The 14,800-nt window shown below is 41.3% G+C and overlaps 1 protein-coding gene across 1 annotated transcript in view; it reads left to right on the forward strand.

Annotated features, from left to right (window-relative positions):
- Positions 1–14,800, forward strand: part of CDK15 (cyclin dependent kinase 15) — a 73,528-nt gene that overhangs the window by 34,491 nt on the left and 24,237 nt on the right. Inside the window, exons 11-12 of the mRNA XM_067470090.1 lie at positions 8,745–8,793; positions 12,899–13,038. Coding sequence (XP_067326191.1) covers positions 8,745–8,793; positions 12,899–13,038 — 189 coding nt within the window. The remainder of the gene's footprint in view (positions 1–8,744; positions 8,794–12,898; positions 13,039–14,800) is intronic.

Here is a 14,800-nt window from a genome sequence, read left to right on the forward strand (position 1 = left end):
CCAGAGTGGGCAAACCAGACACTCTCCACATCAACACTGACAAAGAAACAGCAAGAAATACTGTTTACCCACAAGCATCAAGAAATTACGTATATTAGAAACCAACACTTTCTCATTACTTTATTTTCCAGCTCACGAGACTGGGCCACAACAACGTATGGCAGAGGATGGCTAGTTAGCCATATAAATTAAATTTTCTTTCTAGTCACATCAACTTCGATTGGAATAAGATTTATTTACATTAATTAATGACATTAAGTGGTAGAATATGATTTTATATATATTCTCTTTCAGTACTGTTGAAGGATGCTATTCCAATTTCAGGATGCAAGTACACTATAAAATTAAGGTAATTTGGTATCACTTTAACGGCCACAACTCATTGCTATGGAATTATGGGAGTTGTCAGGGGCTGTGGTGGTGCAGCGGGTTAAACCTCTAAGCTGCAGAACTTGCTGACCAGAAGGTTGGTAATTTGAATTTGCAGATGTGGTGAGCTCCCATTGTTAGCCCCAGCTTCTGCCATAGAACCCCCATGACCAACAGAAAATACTTAAGGCCAACGAGTCCAACTCCCTTTACCAGGGTAAGAAAACGTAATCAAAACCCTCCTGAACTGCCTAGCAGTTCAAAAACATGCAAATGTGAGTAGATCAATAGGTACCACTTCAGCAGGAAGGTAACGGTGCTCTTTGCAGCTATGTCAGCCACATGACCTAGGAGGTGCCTACGGACAATGCCGACTCTTCGGCTTAGACATGGAGATGAGCACCAACCCCCAGAGTCTGACACGACTGGACTTAATGTTAAGGGGAAATCTTTATCTTTACTACTATTACAAATTCTTAGCCTTCTCTGTCAAAGAGTGCTGATGCCTCAGCAAATGACAAATCCTAGAATTCCATAGCATTGAGCCATGGCAGTTGAAGTGATGCGAAACTGCATTTATTTATTTATTTATTATTCGAACTTATATGCCGCCACTCCCCTGGGCCTCGGAGCAGCTTACAAGAACGGCTAAAATCTAACACAATTTAAAAACAATTTAAAACAATTTAAAAACAGTAATATCAAAAATCAAAGGCCTATCGAAACAGGTATGTCTTGCAAGCCTTGCGGAAAGCTGATAGGTCCCACAAGGCACGGACTTCAGGTGGCAGAGTATTCCAGAGTGATGGTGCCACTGCTGTGAAGGCTCTGCGTTTTGTTGCTGTTAGACGCAAGGTCTTGACACTGGGAATTTCCAATACATCTTGGTCCTCAGAACGGAGGGATCTCTGGGGTTGGTAGGGGGTGAGGCGGTCCCTCAGGTACATCGGCCCCAGACCATGCAAGGCCTTAAAGGTAAGTACCATCACTTTGAATATAATCCGGTGCTCAATTGGTAACCAATGCAGCTGTAGTAAGATTGGTGTTATGTGGCATCTCATCGGAATTCCCGCAAGAAGCCGAGCAGCTGCATTTTGTACCAACTTGAGCTTCCGGATCACCGACAGAGGAAGGCCAATGTAGAGGGCGTTACAGTAGTTCAGTCTTGAGATGACCGTAGCCTGGATCACCGTAGCTAGGTTGTCCCTGGACAGGTAGGGGGCCAGCCATCTAGCCTGCAGCAGATGAAAAAAAGTGGTTCTGCTAACGGCAGAGACCTGGGCCTCCATCGTCAGCAGAGGGTCCAAAAGGACTCCCAGACTCTTTACCAGTGATGATGGGCGTAGTGCCTCACCATCCAGGGTAGGCAGCTTGATGTCCCCACTGCCCAGTTGACCCAGCCATAGGATCTCTGTCTTTGCTGGATTCACCCTCAACCTGCTGGCACGCAGCCATCCAGTAACAGCCTCGAGGCATTAATGGAAATAATCGGGTACAGAGTCTGGTCAGTCTTGCATCTTCAGTGTATTAGTTCTACAGTGTAGATGCACCCTCAATCTGCAATAGAGGTATATGGATCTGTCACCTGAGCAGCTTGAACCCTTTGGAGAAGTTTCTATTGATTATCTAGAACAGCATTATATATTTTGGATGCTAAATTCTTTGTTTTAACTATTGTGGCAATGCAGTATTCCTCAGAGAAGGTGCAAATCCTTGGGAAATCCTCATAATGTTCTAGTTTAGGATTTCTTAAGAAAGAATGACATTGAGAAACAGAAGGCAGTGAAGCAGCAATGGGGACAGAGTAGCTGCAAATTGTTGTGAACAGCCCGCAAAACAAATTTAAGTAATTCCTCTCCTCCTGTTACTAGATTAGATCATTTTGTTGAGTCCACAACCAAGATAACATGATTCCTACTGATTGAGTGCTGTACAGATTATTCAGGTGAACTTTGGTGTTGGTAAAGGAGATTACTAATGGCAAGGCATTAGTAATCTCCTTTACCACTAGGAAACTAGAATGGCCTCGGGAGTTTGTTGATGTGCTCATAAGTAAGAAAATTAAGAGGAGATTAGCAAAAGACAGGTTCCTAGGAGGTCTTCTGGGAAAATGACACTAGATGGCTATGCTAATGCCTCAACAGGAGATGTAATGTCTTTCACAGGAACATACCTGGAAAGGGAAAAAATGACCACCAGATGGTAGCACTACAACAAACTTAACAACATCAAAAAGGAGAAGCTATGGGGAAAAAAAGAGTGTGCTTGTTTGGCCTTTTAATCCTGCAGAAAAATTCAAGACAAACATTCTTTCCTCAAAACTTTGAGTTGAGTTCTGAATACCTTTTCAACAGAAATGCTGATGTCCCTCTCACCAACTCTTCTCCGCTTGCCACCAAGCATCAAACTTGAGTCCATGTCTTTTCTCTTTCCACCGGTAGAGGGAAGCAAGAAACAGCAAGCATGGGCTTTCCAACAGCAGACAATGTTTTAGTGGAAACCATGCCTAATATCTTGAATTTTAGTGTTCTCAGTCTTGATGCTTCATTTTAAAAAGGAATGTCTATAGGGTAGAAGGAAAGAGAATGCTATTTATTTATTGTGTCATCAGCAACACAAACAAACAAACGAACGAACAAACAGACAAAACACAGAATTTGTAAGCTTGGTAGTTGATTAAATGTCCTTTGACCAGTATGTGGCCACTTGGAGTGCCTCTGGTGTTGCCGCAAGGAGGTCCTCCATGGTGCATGTAGCAGGGCTCAGGATGCATTGCAGCAGGTGGTCAGTGGTTTGCTCTTCTCCACACTCGCATGTCGTGGATTTCACTTTGTAACCCCATTTCTTAAGATTGGCTCTGCATCTCGTGGTGCCAGAGCACAGTCTGTTCAGCGCCTTCCAAGTTGCCCAGTCTTCTGTGTGCCCAGGGGGGAGTCTCTCATTTGGTATCAGCCATTGGTTGAGGTTCTGGGTTTGAGCCTACCACTTTTGGACTCTCGCTTGCTGAGGTGTTCCAGCGAGTGTCTCTGTAGACCTTAGAAAACTATTTCTAGATTTAAGTCGTCGACGTGCTGGCTGATACCCAAACAGGGGATGAGCTGGAGTGTCTCTGCCTTGGTTCTTTCACTATGCTTCTACGGAATAAGTAGAGCACGTTATCCAGATAGCTAATTGAGTGAGTGCAGTAATACAATAGCACAGGCAAAATGTCTTCCAAGTTGCCCAGTCTTCTGTGTGCCCAGGAGGGAGTCTCTTATTTGGTATCAGCCATTGATTGAGGTTTAAGCCTGCCACTTTTGGACTCTCGCTTGCTGGGGTGTTCCAGCGAGTGTCTCTGTAGATCTTAGAAAACTATTTCTTGATTCAAGTCATTGATGTGCTGGCTGATACAAGGGATGGGCTGGAGATGTCACTGCCTTCGTCCTTTCACTATTGGCTGCTACTTCCCGGCGGATGTAAGGTGGTGCAATACCGGCTAGACAGTGTAGTTTCTCCAGTGGTGTAGGGCGCAGACACCCCGTGAAAATTCGGCATGTCTCATTAAGAGCCACATCCACTGTTTTAGTGTGGTGAGATGTGTTCCACACTGGGCATGCATACTCAGCAGCAGAGTATCATAGCGCAAGGGCAGATGTCTTCACTGTGTCTGGTTGTGATCCCCAGGTTGTGCCAGTCAGCTTTCATATGATATTGTTTCTAGCGCCCACCTTTTGCTTGATGTTCAGGCAGTGCTTCTTGTAGGTAAGAGCACGGTCCAGGGTGACTCCCAGGTATTTGGGTGCGCTGCAATGCTCCAGTGGGATTCCTTCCCAGGTGATCCTAGAGCTCAGGATGCTTGTCTGTTCTTAAGGTGAAAAACACATGTCTATGTTTTAGATGGATTAGGGATCAGCTGGTTTTCCCTGTAATAGGCAGTAAGAGCACCAAGAGCTTCGGAGAGCTTCTGTTCAACCATCTCAAAGCTCCCTGCTTGAGCAGTAATGGTTGTGTGGGATGAAGTCCTAAGAATCCTAACAGCAGTCCTACAGGCTTTAATACCGCTAACACATAAGAACTGTGTGCTAATATGACCATTAAAATCTGTGAAAAATTTTGTTTTTCTTCATTTTTATGACTGAATCAAATCACTACATTTTATTAGCTTGCTTACGCATGGTTTAATACCAGTAGTTCTGATTTTTAGTTTCAAAATGCCCTCATGTTTACATGTTTCTTTAATGTTACAGATACAAAGGTTTCTAAAAGAGAAAAAAAATGTCATTTGCAAGTGAATCCTTGTTAAGTCAGTGAAAAGGGGCAAAAAAAAATTGCAGGGAAGATTCAAATTTCTGTGTCCATATGTCCAAACAGGAAATAGATTAAATTGATTCATACAGCTATCCTTTTAATCAAATATTCTAGCAAAAAGATTCACCAGTTGTATAACATTTTGCTTACTACTTATGCAACACTTTGCATACTATTTAGTCATCACCATGATTTCTGGGAGATTTATTATTAGATTCAATGCACTCTTTTTTAATTCTAGTCCGTTGAAGATCTCCCTGCCCCATATCTAAGAGCTAGCTTTAATGCTGCCATCTCATTCAGTGATTGTTTGCAAATGCTAGAGCGGTGGTGTGTTTTTCACATCAGGAATTTCAAACTCAGGTATTTAATTCAGCTCATACCACTCCAGGTACTTTTAAAATCACTTATCTCTAATCAGCAGTTACAGTGTCTTGCATTTTGGCATTTATGAAAGACAAACTTCATCACCTTAGAGAGCTCCAAGGGAATCTCGTAGCCATTGTAATCAACACAGTGGCTGTCTCAGTTTCTTAATGACACACGTGCAGTCTATTCAGTGTAAGTCAACATTTTTATTGGCACCAAAATTATAGTGAAATATATTGTCATGATGATAATTTATTTAGAATTTAGAACTTTTTATATCCCGTTCTTCTCTACCTCCGTGGAGGAACTCAGAATGGCTAACAACAGCAAAAATTCAATGCCACACAATAAATAACATTTTAAAAACAACATACATAATACATAAATTTTAAAATACATATAAAAGACAGTTCACCGAATTAAAAACATCATCCAACTCAATCCAAACATTGTGGTCCAGTAACTCTTAGTCTTTACCGGTTCAATTACTATGGCGTCGCTGTTTCGCGGATTTTCACTTACAACTGTATGTTCTACATGTGTGTATCCCTCTTATGTGGGTGTGTTTCATTTGCGTATCCTGTAAATGTGGGTCCTGGCTACTGTGGTCCTGGTCTGCTATACATTTGTCACTGCCTGTGAGAAATAGCACAATTCCTTCTGAGCTTGCAGCACGCACATTGAAATGTTTTACACTGATTTGTTTATTGCTCTCTCTTTTTCAGTGTAATTCAGATAGCCTTTTAAAGAAATCACCACTGGACAATAGCACAGTGACTATTCTGTGACCCTTCCCCAAAAGTACTTGGACTATGCTTCCTTCTTCTCCAGTGCTAAAAACCACTTTTCCTCAGTTGGGGAAAAGGCCAAACCAATGTATCAGCAAGGCTGGACAGTGAAGCCCTAATTTCATGAAAATAAGGAGTCCTGCTACTGCAGTTCATAACCTGGCTGGTACATTTATTCAGTATTTGTTTCAGTCAGGACAGACTGTAGGGTTAGCCACTCGTGTATGTGCCTCCAAGTTGCCTGTTGATTATGGTGACACTATTCATTTCATAGGCAAAGAACAACCATTTCTTTCCTCTGAAATGCAGCATGCAGCATTGGTGTTCCTTAGTGATCCCCCATCTAAGGACTAACCAGGCCTCATCGTATTTAGCTTCCGAGGTCAGGTCAGATCTGGTACCTTCAGAGTATTTAGGCACTTACATTAAAGATGAAGAACCTGACACTACACATTGTGAATTTTCCAGATCCTAGAGCAGTGGTTCTCAACCTGGGGTCCCCAGATGTTTTTGGCCTACAACTCCCAGAAATCCCAGCCAGTTTACCAGCTGTTAGGATTTCTGGGAGTTGAAGGCCAAAACCATCTGGGGCTCCAGGTTGAGAACCACTGTCCTAGAGGCAATTACCAGTGACATAGATGGAAGGGAAAGCCATCTTGTTCTTCATTCAGAAGTGATGTTCCCTGAACACAGTGGATGGAACAGGAAGGAAGAAAGAGCGTGAATCCTCTAAGTCAGGGATCCTCAAACTTTTTAAACAGAGGGCCAGATCACAGCCCCTCAAACTGTTGGAAGGCTGGATTGTAATTTGAAAAAAAACCCCACCATGAATGAATTCTTACGTATGCAGTGTGCATAAGAATTCATTCATGTTTTTTTAAAAATCTTATTTGTAGTTCAAAACACTTTAAAATAATACAATAATTAAAATGAAGAACAATTTTAATGAATATAAACTTATTAGTATTTGAATGGGAAGTCTGGGCCTGCTTTTGGCTGATGAGATAGGGTTGTTGTTGTTGCTGTTGTTGTGTGCTTTCAAGTTGTTTCGGACTTAGGTTGACCCTGAGCGAGGGCCGGGCAAATGACCTTGGAGGGCCGTATCCGGCCCTCGGGCCCTAGTTTGAGGATCCCTGCTCTAAGTAATGGTATTGCCTAGTCTAAGTTGTATCATGCCTAGTTCTTAGTGAACAAGTTTATGCCCATTCAGTGCCAAGGAAAGTTCATAGAATCATAGAATCCTAGAGTTGGAAGAGACCTCATGGGCCATCCAGTCCAACCCCCTGCCAAGAAGCAGGAAAATCACATTCAAATCACCCCGACAGATGGCCAACCAGTGTATGCTTTAAAGCCTCCAAAGAAGGAGCCTCCACCACACTCTGGGGCAGTGTGTTGCTCTAGTTATTCAAGAGGAGAGGCAAAGAAGTTGTCAGGAAGGAAGACAGCATGAGCCTTCTGCCAGGATTTGTGGCAGGATCTCTCTAATTAGGTAACCAGGAAGTGTCAGACTGCAGAATATGGCGTGGGATTCACCACATCTTTGCACAATACTAGCAAGTCATGTGGAAATCATATATCACACCAATCTCATTGGTTCCCATTACAACTTCCCATCTGCCCTGCAGTGTTCAATAATTCACCATCCTGTTTATTTTGATTATGGTACATAACAGAAAAGCAAATCGTGGCAGATATAATCAGGTACCAATATTTTTGACGTGTACATGCTTATCTACCTTATTCAGTCAATCAGTTAATTTTTTCATTAAGTACAAATTATTATCATTTACATATCTTAATACACGTATTTATTTGTCGTGTCAGAGCAACCAGTCCATTATATATTACATTTCTAACAGAACAAAGCAAACAGACAGAAAAATACACATCTTGTGAGTTTGGTAGTTGGTTAAATGTCCTTTGACCAGTATCTGGCCACTTGGAGTGCTTCCGGTGTTGCTGCAAGAAGGTCCTCCATGGTGCATGTGGCAGGGCTCAGGTTGCATTGCAGCAGGTGGTCAGTGGTTTGCTTTTCTCCACACTCGCATGCCGAGGATTCATTAATACACGTAGACTTGCTATTTCTGCCTGTTTTCCACTGCTTTCCATCAGAGCTTTGTATTAATTTTTTTCCATAATGTTATGGAAATAATTCATCATCCTTCATCTTTCAGGCTGTCATATCCATACACATGAGTACACAAGAGTTTTCATTGTCTATTGAATTCAAAGAATTTGGGAATCCCGGATGCCAATTTTTGACTTTTGTCAAAGATGAATTCAACAATCTGTTTCTGTATTCTAGCAAGTGGCTAAAAAAAACTCTCTGGAACAGTGGTTCTCAACCTGTGGGTCTCCATATGTTTTGGCCTTCAACTCCCAGAAATCCCAACAGCTGGTAAACTGGCTGGGATTTCTGGGGGTTGTAGACCAAAACACCTGGGGACCCACAGGTTGAGAACTACTGGAATCACATTTCACTGGCCAACACACATTTTGGTGCCTCAAATATTAGCCCAGTTTCTGTGTATTCTTCTGATTCCAAAAATGGCACCGGTTTCCCCCTGTGAGCTCCAGTTTTTGAGATAGGGAACATATGCCATCTACCAGTCTTCATCTGCTCTTCCACAGAAAACCATGATAATTAAGTAACTAAGTAACTAAAACTGATGGGGTCTATCCAAAGCAGTTTTCTGAATCAGTGCCCAAAATAACCCCAGGAACAGACCAAAAACCCAAGACACGAAGAAAACACTTTTTTGTTGGGCTGTGTTATCATCAATCATGTTTTATAAAAGTAATGTATATTTATATGAAAAAAACAATGATGGATTCAAGAAAGGGTCTGGAGATTCTAAGTGCATTAAGTACATGTCGCAGGCGCTTTCCATGATTCCTGTTTAATCTGGTGATTGCATATTAACTTTCCAGAGAGGTTCTCCGCCAGTAAGCCTCGGAGGCTCCGAATGATCTGTGACAGGTAAACTATCTATGACAGCATTATCAAGTTCTCCCGTAGGGACTGTTTGTTTTTATATGCAAGCTTTTAACTGCAGACTTGGCTTGTTTGAGCACAGTCTGAATAAGATATCACCAAAGTAGTCGTTTTAAAGCTTCTTTTTTTTTTAAAGCATATTCCAAGAGTGGCATCTTGCATGCATGGATTTGTTATTTCTATCAGGCTGCTTGTATAAACAGCCCAAGCATTTATAGATCAGCCTTTTCAGAAGTGGCACTTAGGAAGCAAAATGAACTTGAGATGCTATAAAACTCCCAATTGAAATGTAGAGATATTACTGCTTTGCCCAATCATGACTAAACATACATTCATAATGTCAGTCCTGGGCATCTCCACTTGATATAACATTCACAGTGGTGACTTGGAGCCCTCGGTCGTGCAGTGGGTTAAACTCTTGTGCCGGCAGGACTGAAGACTGACAGGTTGGAGGTTCGAATCCGGGGAGAGCATGGTGTCATCTCCAAATCCAATAGCCACCCTCTACTACTTCATTTGTTGTTTTAAAGATGTTGAAGGATGCCAAGCAGGTACAGGAGGTCCTAGACAGAAGAACCCCTCCGGCACCTTGTTCTTCTCCAGAATGACAAGGCACCATTATATACCAAGTTATTTTTTACTTATCCATTTATAGCCTGCTCTTCCCTCAATACTGAGACTCAATGCAGTTTACAAAAATGGAAACAATACAGTAAAAAGACAAATTAAAAACATATAACACTACTGTCAAAACATGTTCTATGTGGAGCTGCCTCCGAAGAGTGTTTGGAAACTTCAGCTGGTCCCAAGAACTACAGCCAGGCTACTGTTCAGACAGGCTTTTAAAGAAGGAGGTTTTTAAGACTGATTCAGGAAGTATTGTGCTTTATGCAATTTAATTGGTTTAATGGTTTCATTATTTTAATTATGTATTTTTAATATTTCTATAAATAATTCTATCTCTGTTTATGTACATTAAATTTTTATTCACCTATATTTATACTTGTATTGTTAGGTGCTTTGAATCTCCTTTGATTGAGAAAAAGCAACTTATTATTATTATTATTATTATTATTATTATTTGGAAAAAAGAGACAGAGGGGCTGATTCTTGCACCCCAAGAACCAGCCATTACAACAAATGCAATCAAAGCCAGAATTTAAAAGTCAACTACAGATTGCAAGACTCTACAAGGTAGACTCTACAAGGAAGCAGATGAAACTATTGATAACATACTCAGCTGCTGCAAGAAAATTGCACAGACAGACTACAAGCAGAGGCATAACACAGTTGCTCAGATGACCCAATGGTACTTCTGCCACCAATACCATCTACCTGTGACAAAAAATTGGTGGGGTCACAAGCCTGAAAAAGTTACAGAAAATGCACACATAAAACTACTCTGAGGCTTCCAAATTCAGACTGACAAAGTTCTGGAGCACAATACTCCTGACCTCATGATCATGGGAAAAAAACAAGTATGGATTGTTGATGTTGCAATCCCAGGTGACAGCAGGATTGATGAGAAGCAACTGGAAAAGCTTACACGATACAAGGATTTAAAGATCGAACTGCAAAAACACTAGCACAAGCAAGTAAAGGTGGTCCTAGTGGTGATCAGCACACTGAGTGCAGTGCATCGAGACCTTAGCTTGCACGTAAACACAATCGACACTGACAAAATTACCACCTGACAGCTTTAAAAGGCCACCCTACTCGGATCTGCTGGCATCATAAACCGGACACAGGCAGAATTGGACAATTTGGACAGAAAAACAAGAAAACTCATGACAATTCATAATTCATTACATCCTCGCAGTGATGTTGACCGGCTCTATCTGCCTAAAAAGTCTGGGGGCAGAGGACTTTTATAAGTCAAACAAACAGTTGAAGAAGAAAAACACACCCTGGCAGAATATGTCAAGGAAAGCCAAGAACCTGCTTTGATTGACGTCAGTAATTGGAAACTTCTCAAAGCACAGCAGACAGAGTCAGTACAAGAAAACTGCACTCTAAACCAGAGCTGACAGCTGGCACAACAAAGCCTTACATGGGCAGTTCCTTGAGAAGATTGAAGGAAAAGTTGACAGGGAGAAGACCTGGTTATGGCTGACGAATGGAACCCTGAAGAAGGAGGCAGAAGGCCTGATTCTTGCAGCCCAGGAGCAAGTCATCAGAACCAAGGCAATTAAGGCCAGAATCGAAACATCAGTGGATGACCCAAAATGCAGACTGTGCAAGGAAGCTGATGTAACCATGGATCATATCCTCGGCTGTTGCAAGAAAATCGCACAGATGAACTACAAACAAAGACACAACTCTGTGGCCCAGATGATTCACTGGAACTTATGTCACAAGTACCACCTGCCAGCAGTAAAGAATTGGTGGGATTATAAACCTGCAAAAGTTGTGGAAAATGAAAATACTGTGGGACTTTCGAATCCAGACTGACAAAGTTTTGGAACACAATACACCAGACATCACAATTGTGGAAAAGAAAAAAGTCTGGATTATTGATGTCGCCATACCGGGTGACAGTCGCATTGAGGAAAAACAACAGGAAAAACTCAGCCGTTATTGAGACCTCAAAATTGAACTGCAAAGGCTCTGGCATAAACCAGTACAGGTGGTCCCAGTGGTCATTGGTGCACTGGGTGCCGTCCCAAAAGATCTCAGCCGGCATTTGGAAACAATAAACATTGACAAAATCACGATCTGTCAACTGCAAAAGGCCACCTTTTGAAAATACATCACACAGTCCTAGACGCTTGGGAAGTGTTCGACTTGTGATTTTGTGATACGAAATCCAGCATATAGATCTCATTTGCTGTGACATACTGTGCTTTTGTGTCAACAATAATAATAATAATACCATCTAAGCCTTCCTAGGGAAGAAATCACAAAGTCTTATCCCATCTTCCTACAATCAGTAGGTCTATTCTAATTGGGACTAATCAGAATAGACTCTGTTTGGGACTAGAAACTGGATTTGGATTTACATTACTTTTAAACCCTTAGGGTAGTTCATCTGCCCTGAAAACTGGAACTGATTTAAATCAGCTCGGTGTTCTCATTACATTTCTTCAGTTATCCTGAACTGCAACACTCTCCCTAAAGTATTCATTCTGTGTTTACCAGATAGATCACTGTTTTTTCTTTTAGAAGAAAAAGTAGGAATAAACAGTTCCTCCTTTTCTCTGTCACCCATTGACTTTTCAACAGCTTTGAAACATAAGGGACCAACTCCATCTTTCCTCCTCTTGCTCCAAACATAGTCCAAAACCTTCTTTCATAGTTTTTAATGTGTCTTGTAAACTTGAACTCATTCTGATGTAATCCATTCCCTAATTTTACAATCTTCCCCAATGGAAAAGAAACAAATTTCTGGGAAATAACTTGCGTTAGACTCAATTCAAAATGGAACGAGAGGCAGTTCACCTCTTGCTAGTTTTATCTTTTCACTTTCAGCTTCACACAGTATTTCTAGCTGCACACAACTCTTTATCTGGCACCAGAATCATAACGTCCTCCCATAGTGTTGATTGAACTCTTATTCTATATCTAGAAGTTTAGAAGAAATGCCATATGTATGGCACTTGGAAGGAAGCCTGCCCTTTCCATCCAAAATATACATTAATGCAGAGCTTGTAAAAATAAACAGATCATGGTAGATTGGAATTGGCCCGATGTGTGAGCATAATAATTCAAAGCTAAAGTTTGTGATAATAAAACATGAATTATATTAATTTGTGATTCATTTTCCTGTTACATTTAATCCTTTTATTTGCAAAGTAGAAATTTCAGTTCTGGTAATTTTTAGTTCTTTTTTTTCTTTTAGAAATAAAGTTGGTGTATTCTTTAGCACTTAAATTACACTGGCTCTCAACTTCAAAGGACAAGGTTGGGAGAGGAGAGGGAAAACTTTTGATCCGTGTGTGTGTGTGTGTATCTGTGTGTGTATAATTGATCTAACTCTGAGGTCCCCATCTTAGCAAACTCTATTTTTTAGACAGAGAAAGAGATTTGTCACTTAAGCATGTCACCTAAGGACTTCTTTTGGTTAATGCTGATTATTTTATTTGTTTCCTAGGCTGAACAAAACCTCTGAAACTGAAGATCTGGCAGCAAGAATGTTAAAAGTTTGTCCCCAAAACAGGATCTCTGCACAGAACGCACTTACTCATTGTTATTTCAGCTCTTTGCCCTTTGAGTTGTACCACCTTTCTGATGGTATGTCAATCCCTCTTCTATTTTCACCTCAAGGGTACTGAGACAAACTTTCTAACTTCTTTGATTTATTATTTACTTAAAATAATGTATAACCTTGCTCATAAGTCAACAAGGCTTCCAGAGTGACTTACAAAGATCAGTGCTTACCATTTAAGACACACAAAGAATAAGGGGAAAGGAGAGATTAGCAAAGAAGCAAGTTCCAGGTCCAGTTCTTATAGTGAGATGGAGGGGAAAATTCAGGTCACCAGACCTGAAATACTTTACTCAAGAAAGTTAGACTGGACTCATCTTTTTAAGCCTCTAGTACAGTGTTTCTCAACCTGGGGTCAGGACCCCGGGGGGGGGGGGGTCGCGAGGGGATGTCAGAAGGGTCACCAAAGACCATCAGAAAACACAGTATTATCTGTTGGTCATGGGGGTCCTGTGTGGGAAGTCTGGTCCAATTCTATCATTGGTGGGGTTCAGAATATTCTTTGATTGTATGTGAACTATAAATTCCAGCAACTACAACTCCCAAATGTCAAGGTCTATTTTCCCCAAACTCCACATTTGGGCATATTGAGTATTCGTGCCAAGTTTGGTCCAGATCCATCACTGTTTGAGTCCACAGTGCTCTCTGGATATAGGTGAACTACAACTCCAAAATTCAAGGTCAATGCCCACCAAACACTCTGAGTATTTTCTGTTGGTTTTGGGAGTTTTGTGTGCCAAGCTTGGTTCAATTTCATCATTTGTGGAGCTCAGAATGCACTTTGATTGTAGGTGAACTATAAATCGCAGCAACTATAACTCCCAAATGACAAAATCAATCCCCCCAACCCCACCAGTAATCAAATTTGGGCGTACTGGGTATTTGTGCCAAATTTGGTCCGGAGAATGAAAATACATCCTGCATATCAGATATTTACATTATGATTCATAACTAGCAAAATTACAGATACGAAAATAATGTTATGGTTGGGGTCACCACAACATGAGGAACTATATTAAGGGGTCACGACATTAGGTTGAGAACCACTGCTCTAGTAGACAGGCAGAGTTCCCCTGGTGGTGTAGCGGTTAAACCGCTGAGCTGCTCACCTTGATGACCAAAAGGTTGGTGGTTCGAATCCGGGGAGTGGGGTGAGCTCTCGCTGTTAGGCCAAGCTTCTGCCAACCTAGCAGTTCGAAAACATGCAACTGTGAGTAGATTAATAGGTACCGCCTTGGCGGAAAGGTTACAACGCTCCATGCAGTCATGCTGGCCACATGAGCTTTGAAGTGTCTACGGACAATGCCGACTCTTCAGCTTAGAAATGGAGATGAGCACCACCCCCAAGAGTCGGACATGACTAGACTTAATGTCAGGGGAAACCTTTACCTTTACTAGACACATGGCATTCAGTATTTGAAATGTCTGTTCTAACTGTTTCAAAACTAAATTGTATGATTGGGTTTTAGACTGTTTTAAAGAATTTTAAAATAGAATTTTAACATTTTTAATAATGTTTCTATATTTGATTTGTTTCTTTCTTTATTGATCGGCCCACGAGCCCTGGTGGTTGGGGGGGGGGGGGTGATACATAAATACTTTATCTAAGTAAATAAAAGGCTGCTGTTAGGTGCCAAATGAGGGAGGTCCAAAGGCTGACATTCTTTGCATGGGAAACCAGATTCTTATTCATTTCTATTGGTACTACTAGAACTGGATGGGGGCAATGAATAAGATCTTTCTTCGATATTAACTGGAACCCTGTTAGTGAAATGACATTGGCAAAGG

This window comes from Anolis sagrei, chromosome 1, assembly GCF_037176765.1.
Source record: "Anolis sagrei isolate rAnoSag1 chromosome 1, rAnoSag1.mat, whole genome shotgun sequence".
NCBI lineage: Eukaryota > Metazoa > Chordata > Lepidosauria > Squamata > Dactyloidae > Anolis > Anolis sagrei.